This window comes from Anser cygnoides, chromosome Z (assembly GCF_040182565.1).
Source record: "Anser cygnoides isolate HZ-2024a breed goose chromosome Z, Taihu_goose_T2T_genome, whole genome shotgun sequence".
In the NCBI taxonomy this organism is placed as follows: Eukaryota; Metazoa; Chordata; class Aves; order Anseriformes; family Anatidae; genus Anser; species Anser cygnoides.
The window spans coordinates 58,643,935-58,667,815 of record NC_089912.1 but is presented as its reverse complement, the minus strand read 5'-3'; the positions used below and the strand labels follow the sequence as shown (position 1 = coordinate 58,667,815).

The window sequence follows — 23,881 nt, the reverse complement described above, 5'->3', positions numbered from 1 at the left end:
GGCAAAAAGGCCAGGTGAGTCACTCCCACCATCCTGGCCTGAACTGCACCCTTGGTGAAGGCTGTGTCCAAGCCCTGTGTATTTGTTCTCCCAGAATATTTACAATTGGAATGCTCTGGGGGCTATCATGGACATTTCTTGGTCAAAATCATGACATTTTATCCCTGTCTACCAAGTGATGTGTCTCTCAAGAGTGGGCTATTGGAGGGATAACATGGACATTGATTCATCTTCCCTATCAGATAATATATGCTACAAGGGAAGGAAATCACTATGAAACCCCACCATCACTGCAGAGCAGCTGGGTATGTAATCGTTAGCACACTGGTTGACGGGTGGGGTCTTTGTGACAGCATAAAGTTCCAGATCCAGCCCCCTTGGCCTCACTGCCACCCCGAATCGCACCCCAGGCACAGCATGACGGCTGCCTCCTGCTGCATCAGCTCATTTTGCCCACCCCTCCTGGATCATTTGCATTTTCCCTTCATGCAGTTAAGGGTAAGATGGTCACAAATTAGGAGGTATGCACAGGTATGTCAGTCCTCCCCTGGGAACTCCCTTCTGTCCTGAAACTCAGAGCATGGGGTGCTTACGCTACTCCTACTTAGTCATCCAAAGAAAGTATAAAGCATCAGTGAAATACGTGGAAACTGGCACCAGCTGAGGTGGAAGAGAATTTCTGGGGCCCCTTAATTACTTGTGTCACTATAAGAAGCACTAGCTGCCCTGTACGTTCTGACTAAGGGCCTGTTAATGCATTACCTTGTTTTACAGAGTAGCCAAAAGCAGCTCTTTAAGAAAGGATAAAGGTGTCTCATCCCAGAATCATGGAGATGTTCAAAGAATTTTAAGAATGTGTTGTTTGAAATTTAATTTCAGGTGAAATGTGTGTATTCTGATGGGGATTGCAAGAAATCCAGTCTGCAGCAGGTCTTTTGAAGACCTGCCACTGGAGTTAAGTTATCATGTGGTTTCTAGTCAGGGATCTTTTTTTTCTTTCTTAGTGCACAAAGAAAGAAAATGGAAATGGAAATAACTGTTCTGCTGGAACAGAGTGCTTGACTTCTGCAGGAGGGGAGGATTTTTTGTTATTATTTTTTTCATGCCTTATTTCCGTTAGTCTCTGAAAGTGGTTTTTGAACCCAGATTCTTAAGACTGTAGGTTCTGCTCTCGGATGCACAGCATGATCTCACACGAGCTCTGGAGGGAGAGGTGCTCCAGACATGCATTTGGTTGGAAATTCAGTGTGGGCTCCTGGTGCTGGTGTATAACAGCAAGTATTGACTAGTGCTCTGTTATAAGTGCAGAGTAACTACCTAAAAGTCTTTTCCCATGGTGTACTGTGGTGGGTGAGAGCTGGATTTGGGGCATTTACGCTTCTCCCCAGTGATTCAAGATGTTTGCTACCTCCCCTTGCCTAGAGGTCTTTGTGCTGCTGCGTAAAGGTCTCACTGCCGTTCTCAATAAGGATGTACACACACATTTTGCAGCTAAAAGTGAGTAGTTTTGTATAGGTTATGAAGTGAACCCCTGAGAGTAGGAAAAAAAATCTTTTGCATGAAAATGAAGTCGTCAGAGGGCCAGGAAACTTTTTTTTAATCATCTTTTGAGAGTTAATGAATATCCCGTAGCAAAACACTGATGTTATGCAACTTTGTGTCTCGCTAAATCAATTTCTCTTCCCCTTGTGTGTATTCCTTCCATGTCACGCCACACCTGCGGCATCTCAGCAATGCCTCATTAAAGCTGCAGCACAGCAGACTTCTTGCTGGTGCTGCCCTCCTGCAACATCTGGCCTGCAAATAGGTTTTTATTCGCTTGCTGAAATTGAGGCGAGCCCTGGCACATGGTCACTGTGTGTTATGTGTGGTAATAGTGGTGCTGTGCGTGCAGCTGGGAAAGGGACTGAGACTTCTATTTGGCTAATTGTTTTTGGACTCATAGGTAATAGTTATTTCCAAATTGGTGCCTGTGTTTCTAGGCATTGGGTTTTATCTCTGAAAATGCAAAGTTATCTACTACTTTCTCCTCTTTCTGTGCTTTTCCTCTCTCCCTGACAAAATTCGAGTTTCCCTGTAAATCAAGGGGATTTAAATTGCTGTGTGGTATTTGTGTGTCCAAGGAACTGCTACCGCACAATTACAGTCATTGTATCTTGCATTCTCTGAATTGGTGCCGTGCAGTGTGCAGGCAGCCAGCTCTGTGTGCAGCATGTTTTTAAAGGAATTCCTGCATCCGAGCACAATAGGAGGAAAGGGCCAGATTCTCAGCAACCCTGATTCCAGCATAGCCTGAGTAATGTTACCAGGGGTTTAATAAAGCTGGGTGTTATGTTATGTATAGGAACACATGACTGCACAGGCACACTCCCTGAAACAGAGAGATTATAATGCACTTGACCCTCACTGAAAAAAGAAGTTCAGGTTTTCTCACAGAAGACACATTTCAAAGCAATAGTTCAAAAGGAAGCTCATCCCTCAGATTCAAATATTCATTAAGCGCATTCCCAATTCAATTTTCAGAGATCTGTCTCTCTGGCACAGAGAGATCCAGAGATACTATCACATTAACTACATATTATTGCTATCTGGGTATTTTTCATTTTGTGGAAGAGAAAGGCAGGAAAAGGAGATGTTAAAGAGTTCCTTTATTTTTTCCCTCAAAGTTTTCAGCCAAATGTGCTAGGAAGTACTAATAAATCCTCAGCCTGCTAGAAAATGCTCAATAAGTGAAATTCTTGTGACATTCCCTAGCCTCCGCCTTCTTCTTGAGCCCTAGCTGCCTGCATTCAGGAGGAGTTTTTAAAAGCTCTTTGTTCTGGGGTTTGGGGAGAAAGATCTAGGTAAGTCAGTCAGCAAGTCACCTTTTTTTCCTGTACATTAAAAGGAAGGAACAATGCAGTCTTACCTTTTGGCTGAGCTCGGGGTAGCTGTTGCTTTGCTGGCTGATACAGAAGGAAAGCAGGGCTAAGAGAGTGGGGAAAAGAAAATGCCCCACCAGCTTATATAGGCTAGCACGGCTCCTGTCCTGATATTACTAATTAGTTTGTTTCTCCTCCCACTTTGTGAGCTCCAAACAAATGTCAAGAAGGTTCCCTCTTGAATTCTCCACCTTTCCTCTTGTTCTGTCCTTGGTCTCCTGCCAGCAGCCTCTCCAAATGTCCTCTTCCCTGCTGCTTTTGTTGTTGTTGTTGTTGTTTTGGTTTGGTTTTTGTCGATGTTTTCTTTTAACTAAATCTCCCTTAACTCAGTCCTTTCCCCTCTTTCATCACTTAGAAGGACTCCAGGCTTCAAAGTGGACTCTCAGTGTACCTGATCCAGACCTCTCTGCTGTTAATCTCCTCATGCAGGACCACTCATCATCCCTCCCTGCTTCCCAAACGTTGTTGGCTCTACAGTGGAGAAAGAAAACCCAACAGCAGAAGTGTCACTTGAGATGTCCCCTCTGTGGAGGCTTCAGACTCCACAACAATTTGCAGCCTGTTGAGTTCAGCTGTTTCTGGGTGGGTTTTGGAGCCACTATTCTGTTAACACACTGGAGCGAAGGACCTGGTTCCATTGTTTAATATATTATTATTTTTTACCATTTTTTTGAGAAGTTCAAGTTTTTGTAATTTTCCCTCTTTCTTTTTTAACCTGGCCTCCATGGCTCTCAGAGGAATCTGGACTATCAGAGGTGGCATATTTGAGAGGTTTATAAGGCTGTGAAATAGCCGTGAAAGGCAGAGATGAAGCTGGAGAGGGAAGTCTTGAGAGGATGAATTATAGGAGAAAGGGCAGAGAAAAAGCTTGTGAACTTAAGGAACCTGTTAGGCTAATTTCAACCACAGCTCAATTCACTTTAAGACCCTAGAAGAGCAACAGCTTAGAAAAGTGCCCTTGCAACTTCCCCAGAGTGCAGGGGCCAGTGGTTTGCTGTTGAACCAAAAAAGCCCTCCAGCTTTACGGCTTTGCTTCCAGCTCGGTGGAAATACAGCATCTGCTGCGTGAGCTGACGCGATGTTATTCTCATTGCATTCGTTCCCACGGTGTCTCTCTTTTGATGGAGATGTTTTTAACAGGAGACTGGATGCCTTTTTATGCCTTTTCCCTTCCTAAGAGCAGGCTGTCAGCTTAGCATTGCTGCTCAAGTAAGTGTTTCTGATCTCCCAGGCACTGGTTGGTGTGAGAGCCAGATGCTGCCATCCACTGACTTTGTACCCAGCAGAATAACTCATGTGAAGCAAGGAAGTGTTGCAGGGGAAGATGCTTCTCTCCACTTCAGTAGTTTTTTCCCTTTACTGTTCATTTCTCCCTGGGCTGCCTCAGCTTTCTCTCTAATAGAATGAATCCGTGCATCTCAAAAGGAGGGAGAGGCAGTGGGTCATTCAGCTGGGAGATCCTCACGGACAGGCTGGTGGGATTGAGTTTTAGACTTCACATCTCTCTTGTTTCAGGCCTGGCCTCGGTGTCATTAAAAACAGCATTTGGTCTGCTCTTTGTGAAAGGGCTGCAGCTCGGGGGGCAGGCAGGAATGGCTGCCGGGCTGTGTTCCCTCCATCTGCAGAGCAGTGCGGTGGCTCTGCAGGCTCGGCAGCCACTTTTGTCCTCCAGGAGACCAGGTTCAAGGCCACCGCATCCAATTCTGGCACTTTAACGAGGTCAACACACTGGAGGAGATTCACGAAGAAGCCACAGGATCGCAGGTGTGGGGTGGATGTCTTGGACTGATGCTTTGTTCAGCTTATCAAAGAGCTGGTTAATAGCTAACAGGATCACAGTCTGCTGATACCTACTTGGGAATGAGGTCTCTGGCACAGCCTGCGCTGAGAACTGGGGGCAGAGCAGCGATGAGCTCCGCGTGGTGGGCTCACTGGATTGCAGAGGGCCAGCTATGGGGAGGGTCTGTCCCAGGTGCCAAATGTCCCACGTGCAATTCAGTCCCTGCCAAGTTGGGTGCCCACCACCGGCCCCCAGGCTGAGCTGCTCCTGTCTTTTGGGCTTTGGCTTTTCAGACCTCTTCCTGAGGTTTGCTCCTGTTTTTTGGGGTTTGAGATTCAAGGTGGGGAGAGTAAAACAACAGAGTCCAAAAGGACAAAGACATGCCATGTGCCTGCTACGGATCCGTCAGGTACCACCTAGCTGGGAGTGAGACACCAGCTCCAGCTGAGGTGATCACATAATGCTGTGCAAGCTGAGCATGCAGGTGACACTTCCAGCTGACTACTGAGCTGCCTGTTGATTTTAGGTACCCATGAAAACCACTTGGTGGACAAGAAGGACAAGGCAGCTGGGGTTTGTGTCTGGCACCTAAATCCTGTGTGATTTAGGAAGGCTGAATACATGGCATAAGTCATCTCATGCCAGTGAGGCAGGTTGATGGCGGACTTTTTTTGTTTTGTTTTATTTTTTGTTTTTGTTTTTGCCTGCTGTGCTCTGCAGGAGGGCGGCTCTGAAAATGCCTCTTGGACTGAACTCAGCTGACATTGTCAGAAGAGGGTTTGGTGGTTGGATCCCAACCAGGCGTAGTACCTGATCTGTTTGGAGGGATGCCTGAACAATCCCTGACTGTGCCACCCCACCGGGCAGGAGCTGAGCTGGCCGTGTTATCTGGGTGCAGCGCTGGAACTCGTCAGCTCTGCCAGGAGACACTCTTGTGGCCCTCATCCAGCTTCACACGCTCTGTCTCCACGCCTCTCTCAAGGCTCAGTTGCCTCCAAGAGGTGCACTGAAAACCACTCAGTAGCAGATTGCCATTATACTGCTGCTTTTGGCTGTGTTCCCCGGCTCTGGTTGCACATCGTGCATTAAGTGTGCACAGGGAGCTGCGCTGGCTCTTGCACTCCAATAGGTGCTTTAGAGCGATGCAAATCCACATACGCGTGTTGCTAAAAGTCCTGCTAGGCTGGGCTGTGGGCGTGTGAAATGCAGGTGGTATCTCTGGGCTCCCTGTCATCCCTCATTGGGGTGCGAGGCAGTCCCAGGAGCTGACCTCCTGTCATAGGGCACCACCGAGACGGGCCTGGCTCTGCCTTCGTTACAGACATCTGTACACACGGATAAGATGTGAGCCCCGAGCCTTCTCTTCTCCAAGACAAACAGTCCCAGCTCTCTCAGCCTTTCCTTCTAGAACAGGTGCTCCGATCCCTTAATCATCTTCATGGCCCTTCAGTGGATTTGCTTGGTATATCCCCATCTCTCCTGTAGCAGGGAGTTGTCTTTGTGGCAAGGGCACGCTGCTGGCTCCTGCTCAATTTCTGCCCACCAGGACCCCCCAGGTCTTTTCCTGCCAAGCTGTTTTCCAGCAGCATGTCCTGGTGTCTGGGGTTGTTCCTCCCCAGGTGCGGGGCTTTGCACTTCTCCTTGCTGAACTCACCGGGTTCCTGAGCACCCCTTTCTCCAGCCTGCTGAGGTCCTTCTGGATGGCACCCCCGCTGCACCTGCCACTCCCTACAGTTCTGGATCTTCCCCAGATTCGCTGAGGGTGCACTACCCCATCACCCAGGTCATTAATTAAGATGTTAAACAGTTTTGGCCACAGGTTGCCCCTGGATAACGATAGCGACTGCTCTGCATCTGGGTTTTGTTGCTCTGATTACAGTGGCTCAGCCATTCAGTCATTTTTTGGCCCACCTTGCTGCCCTTTGCTCTGTAGCAGGGTGGAAAGGCAGGAATGGAAATAGAGGCATGGCAAGAGAGGGAGAAAAACACACAGTATATTGAGGGAGGTGATGCTCGTCCCACTTGCTGATTTAGGAGGCAGCTCCTCTGGCCAGGAAGGGCTGAGACGTCCTGGAGGCAGGGTGCCTGAACAAGCAACATCAGCAGGTCTGTTCCCATCAGTGTCTGTGGCCACGTTGCTTTTCATCATCTCGTTTTTATGAGCAAAAGCAGAGTGGAAAAATCTGTTTCACCACAGAGCATTCAAGGGGTCTGTCACAATCTCGCGCTTGTTTGCTGAGGGAAATAGTTTGGGGTTTATATACAGTGGACCAAAAGCCAGGCTGGTGTAGGCTGCTTCTGCCCCTTCATTTTGGCCTGTAAAAATTCTCTAGAGAAAGCTGTTATTTGACATTCCTCTGTGCAACAACTGGCAGTGTTTTCTCTAGCTAATGGCTATCAGGAATGCTGGAGAGCTCAGCTCTGCTGTCCGTCTCCCTCTCGTGGTATGTTTCGGGCACAGCCACACGTGCATTACAAAAATCAGAGCAAATATTCAGATGTCAAGTTTTAGAGGCCTCATAAACACCAGTTCCCTGGTGCTAGCTTGGCCAAAGCTCCCCATGCTCTGGGCTTGTGTAAGCCTCTGGAAACCGATATATGCACCCAAATTAAGTAGCTGTCTTAGTGCATGCATACCACTTCCCTCCCTGCCCACCTGCGCTGGAGCCCCACTGCCTTCTCTGTCCAGCCTGACCTGCTCCCAGGGCTCAACTTCTCAGTCCACGCTGCTGCAAGGGTGCATAACTGGTGTCTGGAAACCTAGTTATTGATTCAGAGCCATGGTCTCAATCTCCTGGGATAGATGTGCGGCAGGCATATGTAAAGAGTAGTTCAGAAATGGTTTATGGTTAGAGTAGGGTGTAAAAGGGTGTAAAAAAGCTCTATTCTATCTTGTCATGGAAATTAGCTACCAATGTTAGGCAGAGGTTCAGACTCTTCCTGCAGGCTGGAACACCGGAGTGCTGGGTTAGCAAGAAACTTGTCTCTTACTTGCAGATTTTTCAAGAAATTTATTTAAAATGTTGCTGCTGAAATGAAGAATGGCGTGGGAGTGTGCTAGCTGGCCAAAGCCAACGCCTGCCAAAGGTGGTGCTGGTGGTTCACCATCTCAGTGGTGATGAGCTGCCACCTGACACCACTCCGTTCTCCAGTGTAGAGGTAGCTATGGTGGCTACGGGAGATATATCCAAGGCCCAAATTAAAAACAGGGAGTCATCTGTCTCAGGAAGCCTTGTGAAATGCAAGTCAAGGAAAAGCCAAGTGCATTTATCTGGCTGGGTCCCCTTGTTTGGACTTATTTTCCTTGCCCTTTTTCCAGGCAGCACTATCCCTTTTCTTATCAGCAATGGGCATTATGTGGCTGGTCTGGAAGCCTGTGGAAATGAGATGGAGTCACAAGCACCTGTGGAACCACTGGAAATCACTTTTTTCACCATCGTGATCCCAGCTCTGATGACTCACTATGTCCAGCTGGCTCCCAGGACAACATGCACTTGGCTGGAGGTCACTGGCCTCTGGTACAGCCGTCTTCAGCTTCAGACACCTTCAGATCCTCTGTTCTTCCCCTGTTGTGTGCTTCTGACCTGTAGGAGGGAGCATCAGTTCTGCTGACACTCGGCATGATCCTGTTTGTTTCTTTGCTCCAGGACCCGCTCTGGCGGGAAGCAAAGCTCTCAGCTTCATGCCATGAGTCTGAACCTTGAGGCTGCTTGTTTTTGTGGTCACTTGTAGCTTTGCAAACGGCATCAGCCAGATTGAAACTTCCTGAAACACTAGAGGGTTTTTGGAAGCCCAAAGTTAACTGTATCAGAAAGTTAACTGTGTTTCAGAACCGGAGAGGAAATTGCAACTTGAACAGTTCTGAATTCCAGCTTCATGCCCCTGTTGTGTGCTTCTGGCACCAGGGGAGAGCCCAGATCCAAAGGGGTTCATTTTCCAGACCTGCCTCAAGAGAGCACTATCCGCATGAGAATGACAGAGCTTGCCTTATTTTTATGACACAAGAGAAGGCGTTTTTCTGCTGCTTCATCCCCTTTTGCAATTTCAGAGTCATTTCACTCAACACCCCTCCATCTGATCTCAGCTTAGAAGAGTTTCACTCCTTCTCTGCTTCTTTGGCTCTTATGGTGGGCACGTAAGTCCCTGCCTGCTTTCGAGGAAATAATCCATTCTCACAAGCTGAAATGTTGTAGGATATGAAGGTGTTAGGCCTTAGGAAAGAGCAGAACACTGCCATGGTTCCAGGAAGAAACTCGACATATAAATCCCTGTGGTTACTATTTTCTCAGCAAGTAGATCTTAATAGATGTGGAAGGTGCTGTACTGTACATTGTATGGGTAGCAGCTCTGATCAGCAAGACAAAGAGGGCTGGTAGCTTCTGGAAATGGACCAGTGGACTGTGGGAAGAACTAAAAATTAATAATCAGTGTGATGTTTAATGGTGTAGTTACACTGGCTGTAGATGCTTATGGGATTTTGTAAGCAGTACTGCAGGGCAGCATTTTTATGCACACACACAAACACACAAATCCATTTGCTGCAAAGATTCACATTTTGTAGTAGGCAAAAGAAAAAAAAAAGTTACGTGTGCTGGATAACTCAATTTCTAGGAATGCAAAATGCCCTGAGCAGGATTTAATTTACACAAGTAAAATAAACTCCCTCAGCTCCAGTAAGAAACCATAGCTGGTTGATAGTTTGTCATCATCTTCACCTTCCTGATTCTCTCTGCAGCCAGGAAGTAGCTGCCCGGCTTCTGGCTGCTTGGCTTAGCATAGCAGAGATTTGTGGATGAGAGGGAGGAGCTGTCAGTGCTCGACCGAAATGAAGGAAAAGGAGAGAAGCAAGGTCAGGTGCAGGCTGGAGTGCCCTGAAATGAGGGAAAAATAGGCTCTGGATCCTGCTAGTTGTGCATTTTAAGGGTGTCTCTGTATGTCTGCCTTGGCCTTCTGCACAATTTGCTCTGTGGCTGTTGAGATGTGCTAAGCAGCCCGTACACCTGCACCTTGGCATTTTGGGTGAGTGAGGTAGCTGAGTGTTTTTGGAAAGGCTCACATCTGTCTTTGAACTTCACCCATTCTGTGCTGAGTGAAGCCGTGTGCTTTTGGAGCATGGATTTGGCTCTGCCTCAATTCTTTGTGCAAAGGGTCGTCCCTGGAGAAGGTTGTGAGGGTGCAGCTCCATGGCAGCTTAAGCTGCTAAATGCTCTGAGGCAACCGATCATGCTCAGGAGGTGCTGAGCTGCAGCTGGAGGTGCCCAAATGCAAACTGTTTGCTTGTTCTCAGGAAAAGTGTGGTGGAAGAAACCTTTGCTTCCCACAGAGCTATCCCCCGTCTTCTCATCCCGCCACAGGGATGTGTGAATTCTAGCTGTTGCAGCAGCTGCAGGAGTTCGCAAAGGAACCCCTGAGAACTGCAAATCCGGCAGCAGCCAAGGGTTGGTTCCCTGTTTGAACTCTCTTTCCATCTTCCAAATTAAAATACAGCCGTCTGTGTAAAGGGAAGCAAAGGGACAGGGTTTCATAAACAAATCTCACCCTTAGAGTGCTGGCATTTCTGCTGCCCTGGCAAACCTGATCTACAAAAAAACAAAACAAAAAAAAAAAAGGAAAAGGAAAAAGAACAACAACAATAACAACAAAAACCAGTTGGGGAATACATACATCCCTGCAGACCAGGGATATCTGGCACTGACAAAGCACAGAGCAACTTCCTAGCAGCTGGAAAGTTTAGGGCCTTGTAATATTTGAACATGCTGTAAAGTTTTGTTTTTGTCAGCTCGTGCTGAGAGCCTGTATTACTGGAGTACCCCTCCGGAGAATAAAACCCTTCCAAATATTTGCTGGATGCTGCCAGGATGCCAGCTGGGTGCTACACCTGCCCTCCCTGTCTGACGATTTGGCTCTCCTGCTTACACAGACACTGGTCTGTAGTGGTGGCTGTGGGAAGAAGAGGGGTCAGCACTGCCGAGGAGCTTTGTGAGATTGAAAAGAAAATACATGAGGGGTTGTTGGATGTCAACGCTCTGCAGGCCTCACCTTTTCCATGTCTGAACTCAAACCATGGCTGCATTGTGTGCTGCAGGCCTGAATCAAACCTCGCTTACTCAGGCCAGTGAAGCACTTAAAACATTTTATGGCACTATTTTTTGACTTGTAAAAGCCTAACAGTGAGCAATCCATTTCCCAGCTAGCGCAGAGACTCTGCTGCTGTGTGTTGAGGAGATATGACTCCATGGGAGGCCGGGCTTTGAAATTGTTAGTTGTAGCTTTGGGCTGAGCTTCAGCAAAATTCAGGAGGAAGTAATTTATGAAATGTGTTTTATTATGCATTGGCAGGGGGCATTTGAACATGTGTTGGGCCTAAGAGCCTAAAGAAGTGTGTGGCCCCAAACCAAGCCCTGACCGACTCAAACAATTTCTGTTGCTAGACTTCCTTCCCGAAACATTCCCCAGCGAGGCCTTCAGCAGGTTTTAGATGGCTCATGTCACAATTTCCAGTACCGGCTCCTGTCAAAATCTCTGCTGCTGGAGAATTCCCTTACATAAAGGGGTCTCGGATAGGTCTCTGATAGCCTTTGGCTAGAAATCTCTCTCCTTCCTGTCAGCTCTTTGCAAACCGCCCCTGCCTCTGACTTGTCAAACTCTTCCTAAGTCGAGTTAACAATTTCAGTCCTAACAAACCTCTGAGACTTGGCTTCAGCTGAACTTACTGAGGAAAGCAGTAAGGAAAGAAACATCTCCAGCCCCCCCCCTCCCCCCTACAAACTATAAATGGCTTCACAAAAATATAGAGCTACCCTGTTTTAAGTGAATCTTGCTGCGAGATGAAAATGAGTACAAGGCCCAAAGTAGGTGGGGTTTTGCTGCAGTCTGGGCTGTGCAAAGGCACTGGGGAAGGGCTGGAGGGATCGGACTTGTGTGCTTCACCTGTGACTGCAGATCTTATTGAAGGCCCAATCTCTCTGCCTTGCTCCAAGAGACAGATTTTATAAAGCCCAAATCCCCTTTGGAAAAGGCCATCAGATGAAGGGAGCTAGTGGTGGGGAATGAGATGCTCAGGTGTGGATGGCAGTGTGGCTCTGACTTGTGCTACGACCAATGTCCGCTGGGACAGCAAATCCCTTCCATGTTATCTCAGCAGAGCTTTGCTGGTTGTTCATGAAGAGTGATTAACAGGTAGATTATTCTGGAGTAATCAATACCCAAGCCAGGACATCTGAAGCACTCACCTCAGCCTTTGCTGTTAGAGGCTCTGCAACTGATCTTAACAACAGAAGCACCTATGGGCGTGTGAGAAGAGCTGGAAATGTCATCTCAAAGAGCAAAGGTGTTTTATTTATTTATTCATTTATTTTAAATTGAGGGGTTAGAAGCGAATAGAAGAGTACGAAAAAATGACATTTAGAATAATAAGGCAAGTATTTTTCTTAGAGCCACATGGTGTAGGTAGGTAGTGTTCTTATACTGGACTCCAGTTACCACAGGATAGATGGTCCTCTCTGTTCATGGTTCCTTCATGTCGCTTAGTTTGCTCCCATTTGCCATTGTTTGGTTTTTGAAGGCACGTTTCCAGGAAGCTTTTTTTACATATGCCAGGTGTTTATTTGTGCAGGAATATTTATTTCACTTGCTGCAGATGTGAGCTGGTTGGAGTAACTGCTCTAACTACAAAATACACTTTTTGGGGGGGCTTTTTATTTTTTCTTTTTTTTCTCTTTCTCTTTCTCTTTCTCTTTCTCTTTCTCTTTCTCTTTCTCTTTCTCTTTCTCTTTCTCTTTCTCTTTCTCTTTCTCTTTCTCTTTCTCTTTCTCTTTCTCTTTCTCTTTCTCTTTCTCTTTCTCTTTCTCTTTCTCTTTCTCTTTCTCTTTCTCTTTCTCTTTCTCTTTCTCTTTCTCTTTCTCTTTCTCTTTCTCTTTCTCTTTCTCTTTCTCTTTCTCTTTCTCTTTCTCTTTCTCTTTCTCTTTCTCTTTCTCTTTCTCTTTCTCTTTCTCTTTCTCTTTCTCTTTCTCTTTCTCTTTCTCTTTCTTTTTTCTCTTTTCTCTTTTTCTTCCTTTTTTTTTTTTAATGGGCAGAATTAATTTATATTAAATCTGTGGTGCTTCTGGAAATGGCTGAAACTTATTAGTTGCATTAAAGACTAAATTTTTATTCGTCTTTACATTTTCTGTAGAACTTGATAGCCTGCTCTTGCGGTTGCTTCACTGATAGCTTCAGTCAGTGATTTTATTGCCTACTGCTCCCATCCAGGAGACACCTGATATTTGTCTTGCCTGTTTTCAAGAATTATTAGTAGTGGGTATAGTTATTCACATCTTTTGACTGCTGTTTATTCCCTACTCTTTATGGATGGTTTCAACTCTAGCAATTGTTTTGCTAATTGATTTCAGGATGAATTTTCTTGTGGCTGAGGAATGTTTGTAATGGCTCTTTCATGACAAATTCTTTCCAGTAACCATATTGTGCTTGGACTTTACTCTTATTTTTAAGAAAATAAATAATATGCTTGGCATAATTAACCACAGCTGAGATTTTTCTTAGAAAACAAAACGTGATTCTAGCATTATTTTAGCTGACTCTATTACAGTAATTTTTGTAACTGTTGCTACTATTCAAATCCTTCTTTAATGGTGCATTGTGTATGAGCTAATTTAAATTATGCAGAGCAGATGAACAGGTCCTGCTATTTCAAGCGTATTTAATATTTCATTGGCTATTATAGAGGGAAGGTGTTCAGACAGCCATGTATCGCCTCATGTGTTATTCTGCCTTTGTTTTTCTACGGAAGTAGTAACCTTGAGATGTCTTTGATCTGTAGTGGCCGTACAGGACTGCTTTTTTGCTAGTGTTGGTTTGCTGGTATTGTGGCTAAAAGGATGGCTTGGCAACCTGTCCTCCTGTGGCCCTCCACCTTCTTCCCTGCCTACTGATACCTTTTCTGATGGTTTCTTTGTCCCGTATTGCTTTTTCTGGAATTACCATGCAGGAATAAGCCACTGCGTGGACAGCGTACAAATACACTTCAACACTGTCTGAGACTGTAGATCCACCTGCAGCAGCCCTCAGTGGTAGCTTGAAGGAGAAACTGCTTTTGTCCAGTGCCTGGGTAATGGACTGTTTCTGCAAACAATCTGTTTCTCCTAAATCACTGGTTCCCCTCCCTTGCGTTAAAGAAATACATCTGTGCCTCCAGCTTGTCAGAGCTCAGCATCTCTGGGTGGCTGCTGGGATTTGGATGGGAGCCAAAGGCAAATGGATTTGCTTTTCTGCTTGCTGCTGTTGGACGTCTGTCAGATCTTTCTCCCCTTAATAGAGGTCAGTCCCATTCCTCTAAGCAAAACAAATGTCTCCTGACTAACGTATTGGGCAGGCTGCTGGGATTCTTGGTCTTTTATTAGTCTCTGAGAAGACTTCTGGCATGCAGGAATGCCAGCTGGTTGGTTCCCTTGGTGCTTTCCTGGAGGGCCTTTGTATGGTTGGATTCAGGAGTCAGCCTGAGGTCCAGAATGTGACGGAGGTATAACATAGGTGCTCAGGTCTGTGAGATGGAGCAGGCTCAAAAACTCGTTGGGTTCCTACATTTTCAATGACAGAGTTATCATGCCTACTGAAATTTGGTCTCGTGCATGTGTGAAGCTGTCCTACCCGGTGGAATCTCAAATCTGTTGTAGTCCAGATGGGGGACCTAAACTTTACTGAAGTCCGTGGAATGGCCTAACCTGTTTTAAGTATGTTCAGATGCTTATAATAGCACTATAGTCTTGTCCCTCAGGCTGAATTCCATCTTGGATGCTTTTGTTTAGGGGATGCTTAGAGTGGCAGTTTGTTGTGCTGCTGGTCTTGTGTTTATAAAGGCACAGACATTCCCTTGGGCATGGCTCAGGCCCACCTTTTTTAAAAAAGGTTCAAGTTAGAGCTGGGCTCCCATCTATTTGTTCAGAGAGCCTCAAATAAATCTGCAAAACAGCCCAACATCAAGAGGCTGAAGGGACAACAATCTCATCTGAACTTCGTGTGGTGTCTCTCTGGATTTTAACCTTAAATCTTCAGGTTCATTTGGGTCCATGATTTTTAAACTGATCGTATGAAGTGGCATTAGATGAGGAAGCCTTTCTGGTAGGCTGGTTTTGCAGTGGCTTTGGAAAATGTTCGCAAGGACAGTACTCTTTTGGTTAATTAGCCCTTCCCTGTTATAAGGACTTGGAGGAAGCATAAAGTGGCAGTGTTCTCCTTGTACCTCATGCCTGCCAGAAACCACTCCCCTGGGTGGCACAGCAGCAAGGTGCTCCTCAGTTTCCCATGGCTACCTATGGTGGTGTTTCACAAGGTTTCTCTGGGACAGCCCAGATACTGAAGACTGATGAGAAGATCACAGTCCAAGCCCCAACAGACACCGATGGCAGCCTTTGACTTGTTCATTGCTTGTGACTTAATGCAACAATTTCCCTGAGAAAGGGAGAGAAAGGACTTTGGTAATTCCTGCCAACAGCAAATGTTTATATCATTCTTTACGTAAAAGGCTCCTATTTCCCACCAGATGCATGTGGGGATTCAGACCTGCTATCCTGCAGACTGCAGGAGACAGATCCTCTATCTGCAAGACAGGAGATGATGCAAGGAAAAGACAAACATTTGATCATTGCTAACTAGTCACTTTTCCAGTATGATTAAAGCACATATATTTATACCTTCATTGTCTTGGAGCTTAATGAGGAGTCAGAAGATGCAGCAAAAATAGTACATGCTCTGTAAGATGTTACCTGTGTGTGCTGTAGCTGTTAAGAGGGATTAAGAGGATTAGACATTGATGGGACACAAGAAAGTAAGAGATCAGTCTGTTTATTCCACTTTCAAATGTACATGTACTTAATTTAAAGTACAACACTTGATTTCTTACATTATTTATCATTATTATTAGATGCCATGTCTTGTCTCAGAATATTTATTTTTTTAAATTACATATCCAAGATTAAATACAGCCTCTTGCCAGTGTTTATGTTCTTCTGCCTATTCTTATAATTATTGTTGATAAGAGGTGGCTTTCAAGTTAACATGTGAATTGATAAAGCAGCTGTTATTATGTTACCTGAGTGCTATTTGGAAAGCTTAGCTTAAGGGCAAATCTTGTTTCCTCCAGTGTGCAGTGTCAAATCCCTGGCTTGCAGACCCCTGCCAAAGGTGGTGTTTGTAGCTGCAGAGTACTTGGCTAGCATCTGACAAACTGACCCAATACTGCTCGCTCTTGGACAATGGAAATCAGTAAGCACGGTTGTTTTTAGGGGTGCACAGGGGGGTGCCTCCTGTGCTTATTTTTGAGCTGCCAGAAGGCTTCTGCTCCTTTCGTTTCTGCTCTTCTCTTCTGCTCTCTGATGCTCTTCTCTTCATTCTCAGGTAGTAGATCCGGTTGGCTTCTGGGTAGGTGACTTTGCAGAGGGGGATTTTGTAGAGGGCTGGGTTGTCTGAAGTTATCAGCAAGAAGAGAAGCGCAGAGAAGCAAAAAGGCCAGGTACAGAGTGGCAGTCCAAGCTGGGAGGGGACAGGACAGACAGATGGGTGCACTTTGGAACCTTTCACCGTCCTGTCAAATATCATGTTCTGAGAGTACTATCCACGCACATTCACAGTCAGTGCCCATGCGTTCCTGGCATTGCGTCCAACCCTCAGTCCTGCTCTGTGCCCCCACCTCCTGACCTGGCTTGGAGTTTGCCAAAACCGAGGTCACAAGGAAAGAAATAAGTGTCCTCTTCTCTGATGCATCCCCAAACCAGGTATGCTTAACAAAGCAACCCCTCTGCATGGACCTATGCTCTACTGAGAGAGTGCCAGATGAATACATTTAATGCATTTAAGCTGCTAGTTCTACTTTTTTTTTTCTTTGTAAGTTACTAAATCAATTTTATTAAAATGTGGTTTTGCTTTAGTCTCTCAGATCTTCAAGAAGAAACAAAGCATGGCTGTTCTGGCTTCATCTCTTTCTTGAGCTGTCCAGATACAATCAGTTTATGTTTAAGAGAGCAGTGGCTTTTTTATTTTCATTTTTTTTTTTACTTGTTATAGTTCTTGTTGCCAGACCAAACTTGGGGAAAAAAATGGTGGGAGAGTGTGGAAAAAGACCTTGGAAAAAGCAAGGAAAACAGTAGACCGCTGTATTTGTTTAAAAATGTTGCTTGTAACTAAATCTTGCATCTCAAATTACAAGCTGTTTCTGGAATTCACATATATATGCACACTCCCACTCCAAAGTTTTTTGAAATCATATTATCAGCTGTAGCGTCTGCAGGTGCACTGTTAACTGTTGTGAAATCTATACAAGACCTGCTGCTGGCTGCAGCATTCTCACTTCAATGCTGTCAGAACTGACATGGACAATTTGGAGGAACTTCTTTGGCATTATATAATGATAAAATCAAGAATACAGTTAAAAAAAACCCACAAAATAACTAAACTTACCACAGATAGGGCATTAGTAAAAGCTGCTCCAGAGTAGGCACAGAATAATGCTGAGGAAAGAAGACCAAAGACAGCTCAAGATGAGGAAAGTCTTGCTCATCTTTCTAAAGAAATTATCAGAAATATTAAAGTGTCCAAATGCATGGGAAATGATCCTCCCAGCTATCTGATGTGATGTTTAATGTTAGAATTCAACAATTAGTTAAAATTTTTGATTTTGAACTGAACTTGTGCAATAGCTCTCTATTTATGATGCACTTCCCCTAAGGATACACATAGGTCTGAAATAGCTGCTTCTGTGAATCCGCTGAGTTTTGAATTTGTTAGCCTTCTGCTCGTGGCAGACCTGTGCTTCTCTCACAAACCCTGGTGCTTCTGCCCCTTGTAGATGTTTCTGTGTTATCAGGATCTAAAGGCCCTTCCTTCTGCACTTGTGACTTGCAATCACTTGTGACTAAAGTGTGATGCCATCACAGAAATAACTCTTGCACAGTAATATGTTTTGCAGAAAAAAAGGAGTCCACAGTTGACACTAAGCCTGTACTGTTCATAGACTGTGTGGCTGCATCAATTTTTTGCTCCCCTTGATGTAAAAGATACATACCACAAGCAAGTGCCAGCAAGTGAGTCTGCCAGGTCAGGGCGTAGAACATGCCTCCAATCGCAATGCATGCGAGCGCGCAGTTGTAATTGTGTAAGCCAAGGTAGATGCTGTTAAAGGGTGTTGCGATGCTCAGTGCTGCAAGACAAAAAAGCAGGTATGAAAAGTATCTGCAGGAGGATCCGTGACTTGCAGGGAACCTAATCCCGCTTCCCTATGATACCCAGACATTTAACTGGGATCACAGTTGCACAACAACCACGTGCAGAAAAAAGGTGAATTAAGATGAAGTTTATTATTTTGGTGCTATGATGATGTCCTTGAGGTTGGTGTTTGACCTGGCCTGAAAGGTTTCTTTCAGGCAAGACTTTCTGCTTGTGCCCTGAGTGTGTTGTGGTTAGTCCCCCAGATCTCCAGACAGAAGATCTAGCTGGAGTGCATGAGGGGTTTCTGGCTTAGCTTTCCTGCTTGCAGAAAGCTGTGCTCACCTATATTGTTTAAAGCTCATGCATACCCTGAGCTTCAGTATTGGAGGAATGGCCGAGTGTTTTTTGTGGGAGGAAGCAGAATTTTCCATCTTTTCTGAGTGACCTTTGCTAAAATACTAAATGTGGTCACTCCATCATTGCCGTGGAAATTCTCCAGTTGGATGGGAGCTGAGGGTCTGCTCCAAACCTGATGTCATAGGTACTTCTGCAGGACTTCTCATAGGCTTCAGGAGTACCAATAAAAAGGATAGCACAATGCATAGTACACAGGCCACCTTATTTTTAAGATCAAGACATTTCCTGCTATAATGTCCTCATTCGTCTTCTGTTCCTTTTCACCACAATTATTCCCACAGACTTTCCCCTGACCTTTCTCTTCTAGATTAAATGTCATCTGTACAAAATTTTCCAAGTGCTCTTAACTGTACAAATTGTGGATAGTTTTGTTTAAAAACACAAATACAAGGCAGATCACATCTTGTATAAATCTCTTCAGAGCAGAAATCAGAACTTAATGTTGCATGTCTGCACCTTTTTTAAAGGTATTTGCCTCAGACCACAGTTATTTCATCATATTTTTTTTTAATTAAAATTGCTCTGATAAATGGCATTGATCTTGTCTGTCTTAACTTAAGACTGTTTCCCAGAGACAGGCTATTTTGGGCAGCATTCATTGAGCTGCTTTTACAAATCTGCAGCAGGATAGAATGAACTCCGCAGTAGAAAAGTCTGTTTGTTCTCATTGATTGGTTAGCTCTGAGGCAGATCTTTGCTTGTGGTTGTAATTTAGCACACTTCTGGTGGCAAGAGATCAATGAAATTATTTCTTTAGCTTTTTTTTTTTTTTTTTAAATATCATCATCTCCATGGGATTCATCAAGGTGGAACAAATACCCAACTGAGTTACAAAATCTATTACCAAATTCAGAGCTTAAAGAAAATATGCTTTTGTTCTTGCCTTCACCATGTTGAGTGACCTTCAGTAAGACCTTTGGAATTTAGAGAGACTTTCAAGGATGGGAGTGTATTCCCAAGTATATCTAAGCCTATTCATCTGTTAAGTCTGGACAGAATCTCCTGACAGCTTGGGTCAAGGTACTCTAGTTACAAAAATGACTTTGGTAAATATTTCTTACCTGCAAACATCCCCACTGCAGATCCAATTGCAGCATGCAAGCAAATAAGTGGGGAGGAGATAAGTAGTGCAACAAGGAAGATACCTCCAGTCCAGGGGTTTTCACAGCCATACACTTGCCCAACACCGACTGGGATGGATTGCAAGAGCTGCAGCAGCCAGCAGAAAAGGGCATGTTATTCTAACTCTGAGGACACAACAATTATTTCGTCCAAGCTAATGTTTAGAAAGGAAAGGAAGCGATCCTGGCTCTGAGTGAGCCTGCTGGGTAAATGTGAGTATTTTGTCCTTCAGTGCAGAATTAGTTCACTGTTTGGTCTGAACTTCCTCAAGTTCAAGATGGACTTTTGCTTCTTCTGGGATGGTAATATGGTCTCTGTGTCTTTGTTCATGTTGTTTTGTTGGGGGTGCCCTTAGTGAAAGAGAAACTGTAACCTTCCTAGACAGTAGTACTGTGGTGGGGTTGATTTATTATATATTATATGAAATATACCAGTTATCTTCATGTTTCTTTGTGAGGGTGAATGTAACAAGACCTTTTCCAGTGCTAGATCTGGCCTGTGGGGACTGGTTGTAAATGAGTTTCTGTCCCTTTGATATCATGATGTTTCTTCCCTCTTTTGATATTGTCATTGACTGTCCTGCTGATAGCCCTTTAACCACATCTGGACAGTGGGATTGCATATCCAGATGTACTTCTCTATCAATAGTACTCGAGCCATGTTCTAGGGCAGTCTAACTTTAGGTGGAGTGAGAAGTTCAGGATCTCTCTTCCCTCAGCCTTGATCAGCCTTTCTGCTGGATCAGCCAGGACTGTCCCTGGGGCTTTTAGGGCACTGTCTTCTATGAAATGAACTGAGCCAAGACATTTATATGTGAATTACTACAGGCTGTACATATCATATGCCCATTCTGACCTATTCAAAATTGTTATCCAGAGCTGAATGTCTTCACGTGCACATTTTTAATGAAATATCATAAACTAGTTGGGACGAAACTTACCAGAGGCACATTGATTGCAGTCCACGTAATATTGGGCACTGATGCTACAGGCTTGATGAGGGTTGTAGGGAAGAAGAGGTTGTAGTGTCCTGTGGCTGCCAAGTACAAAGTCACTGCAATATTGAAGGGCAGAGTGAAAACAGGAAGGTCCCATTTACTGAGGATGGATCCCAAAGCACTGGTCAGGACTGGACTGAGTACAAAAGAAGAAAAGAAACAAGTATAGCTTGTTCATAATAGAGTGGTGAAACATCCTATCACTTTGGTCATAAGCTCACGTAAACACAAGCATTTCAGAAACATTGGGTAGTTTCATGTTCTAGACAGCATCAGATCAAAAGTTAGAGAATTCTGTTTGTCTTTTTACAGCAATTATCACATCCAATTATTGGATGTAAGGGTATGTGTAGTGTGAGACTGTTTATTCCTTGAAGGAAAAAAATGTCTGACTAAGGGATACACAACAATGGGGGGGTGGGGGTGAAGGGGGGTGAAGGGGAAGGGGAACAACCACTCAGAAAGGTCCTGATCAATCAGTGGAAACAGACACTGACCAGATACAGTTGTACAAATTGATAAAGAAAGAGATGGAATGTGGGAATGTTGATTCAAGCAAGGTTGTCTGACTGAGGATTTCTAAATTGGGATAATAATAAAAATTAGAGGGAACAATAATCCGAATGCTGAGACATGGACTCGACAAAGTAAAATGGAGACAATTACCAGAAACAAACCTCCCAGTCACACAAGTTGACTAGAGATCCACTTCCAGGAAGATCAACGTGTACTTTGCAGCTGATAAGAGGGACCCAGACTGGGAGGGTGCAGAAACTGGGTGCCATGGGGGGGGTGCAGGGGAAGAGGAGCAGGAGGATCAAAGGAGAGTTGGTAGAAAGGGTAGGGAAGGGCTGGTTGTGTATAAAATGGGGCAGTCAGTATGCTTGTCTGCTCAAGCCCTGTGCCTGGTCACTGCAGTTTGTGCTGTGCTCTTATATTTTTTCATTAAATCTTTTTCTCAACTCTCTCTCTGTGCATTCACACTCTCTACCATGCGTGTGTCCCACACGGTGGGACCTGTGTGTGTGTGAGTGAATTTAGGGCCAGCTGCTGGAGCCAGGCCGGGGGTGTAGGCCCCAGGCTGCGGTGCCAGCTCTGGAAGCCAGTGGGGTCCTTCCATCAGCTGCTGGAGGAGTGGGGTCTTCTCCTCCCAGCCTCGGTGTGTGCTCCCAAACCACCTGCTGGGGGACCAGCGTGAGGGAGGCGTGAGGGCTGGAGCAGGGCCATGGGTCACAGCACCTGTGCCTGGGGATGGCTGCTGGCGCTAAATTCACTCGCAAAACCTTGTATGTCCCTGGGGTACATGCCCAGGTTTGCTACCGGCTGGGCCTGCAAAGGGGAAAGCAGCAGCCACATCCCCCAGCCTGGGCAGAGGCCTTGGATCCCAGGCACCAATCTGGGCCCCAGCGGCTGGAGGAGGCAGCCATGATCTGCACCTCGCTTAACAATGGGTGGTAGAAACACCATGCTGTCCTCTCAGGAAAGTTGGATAGTGTACGGGTGCTCTGCTAGTTACACCAGGTTCAGGGAGCCGATGAAGAAATGCATCCAGAACTGCATGTAGGCCTGCAGGGAAGAAGGCGATCTGGCCTTTACGTCTGCAGAGAAATGTAGCAAGAAACAGAAGAGCAGATTTTGGGGAATACCACAGGAACAGCCATGGAAAAATCTGGTTGGTGAAAAAAAGCTCCAGTCTTGAGTAGACAAGAGCGAATAAGGAATTATATAATTTGCATTTTGTGTGTTTAAATAGTCTGGGGGATACCAGAATGGTAAGACAGTTCTGGAAGAGGAATAAAGTAGGAGAGGTGATCGGGCAGGATAGAAAATCTTCATTAAGAGATGTGAAATATTAAAAACAAAACCAAAACAAAATAAAAACACACACACACACAAAGGAAAAACAAAACAAAACAAAAAAACCCACCACCACCACCAAAAAAAAAACCAACAAAGTATTTGGCATTTCAAAAGCAACATCTTGTGTCCTGTTGTGTAGATACTATCAGTGGAAAAATGCTTTGTTCTCATTTTATATTCTCAGATGAAGCCTATTCTTTTATGACAAATTTGGTTTCCAGAGCAGTTACAGATTTCCTTGTCACTGTGGAAAAGAAAAAAACACCACTTCAGTGAAAACAGTGTCCTAATTTCTGTGTTGAAATACAAAGCTTCTGCCAGTTACACATCTTGTCAGGAAGAAAGAAACAATTAAAGAAATGCTGACTTCTAAAGCTGAAATACAAAGTACCAGTTGAAAAAAATCACTGAAATGTCTAATTTTAAAGTGTTTCAGCTCTCCCCTCAAGTCCCATGAACTAGAAGAATAAGGAAAATTTTGAATAAAAAGCCTCAGGGAATTCTGGCAGACGAGACAGACTAAACATTCTTGCAACATGTTCTGGGTTTTGGGAGGGTGTCACAAAGTGACCTTCGCTGAGAGTGACTAATGAAATAAAATATTGAAAAATCTGATTTTAAAAGCAGTGAAATGCAATAATGATTTGTATCTTATCACTAGCAGTGACTAAAATGTGACTCTCGAATTAATTTCAGTCAAAGCTGTTAAACAGATTCTGCAGTGCTGTTAAGGTCTGTATTTAGAAATGGTAACTTTAATCCTGAAAGGACGTTGTCTGGCATTTGGAGTTACTTGGAGGAATTAATTTTGCTCATGACTAGTTGCGGATCTGAGACGGGGAAGATTGAATTCAGCCTGAGGGAGAGCTCCAGGTCAGTTCAGTGCCTGGGTAAGGAAGGACAGTTGGGGTGTTGAGTGCAATGACACCCGCCCTGAAAGTGGTCTGCTGATGAGGGCCATTTGCAGAGTGTTGAAGTAGAGTTGCTTTGTCCTTCTGCTGTGATTAGCTTTGTCAGTGCACTTGGCCTTCTACCAAGGTGTTTGACAAGCTCTGTGCCTCAACGGATGCTCTTTCCAGCACTGCCATGGCTGGAGCTACTGATGTAGGAGACAGGGCAAAGGGGACTTGCAGTGTGTTTAAAATGCACATAGCAGGATTCCTCATTCTCTGAGAATTGTCCCTAGGAGAAGCGATGCTTACCAGGCCATGGATGTAAGTGCCACAGGAGGAAGAAGCCACCAGTAGTAATCCCCTTTGTCAGAGTAGAGAGCCACGAGCAGTCCCACCAAGATCCCATTATAGCCGTGCTGCCCTGCTGCAATGGCTGATCTGTGATGGGAAAAAATATTTGCAAGGCAGAAGGTGACCTGTCACAGAGACCCAGTGAAATACAACTTAAAAATGCCCTCCTTCTGGAAAAAGGACTGTGGGAAGAGGATGGAAAAAATGCTGGATTGGTGAGCAGAGAAAGGAGGCGGTTTGGAACCCGTTGAACCGTGATGATCCAGAGGGCTCGGTGTGATGGAAATGACCCACGTGGCTGTGATGGTGCCAAATCTTAATGGCCGTCAGAGAGAGAGAGAAA

At 45.0% G+C, this 23,881-nt stretch overlaps 1 protein-coding gene across 1 annotated transcript in view; it reads right to left on the bottom strand.

Annotated features, from left to right (window-relative positions):
* LOC106037293 (urea transporter 2) overlaps positions 1-23,881 on the bottom strand; it is a 323,613-nt gene that overhangs the window by 12,142 nt on the left and 287,590 nt on the right. The window contains exons 6-11 of the mRNA XM_066988875.1: positions 23,497-23,625; positions 20,378-20,570; positions 19,377-19,524; positions 17,756-17,890; positions 17,152-17,201; positions 15,961-16,227 (exon numbers count right to left, since the gene is read on the bottom strand). Of these exons, the coding sequence (XP_066844976.1) occupies positions 15,961-16,227; positions 17,152-17,201; positions 17,756-17,890; positions 19,377-19,524; positions 20,378-20,570; positions 23,497-23,625 (922 nt within the window). The remainder of the gene's footprint in view (positions 1-15,960; positions 16,228-17,151; positions 17,202-17,755; positions 17,891-19,376; positions 19,525-20,377; positions 20,571-23,496; positions 23,626-23,881) is intronic.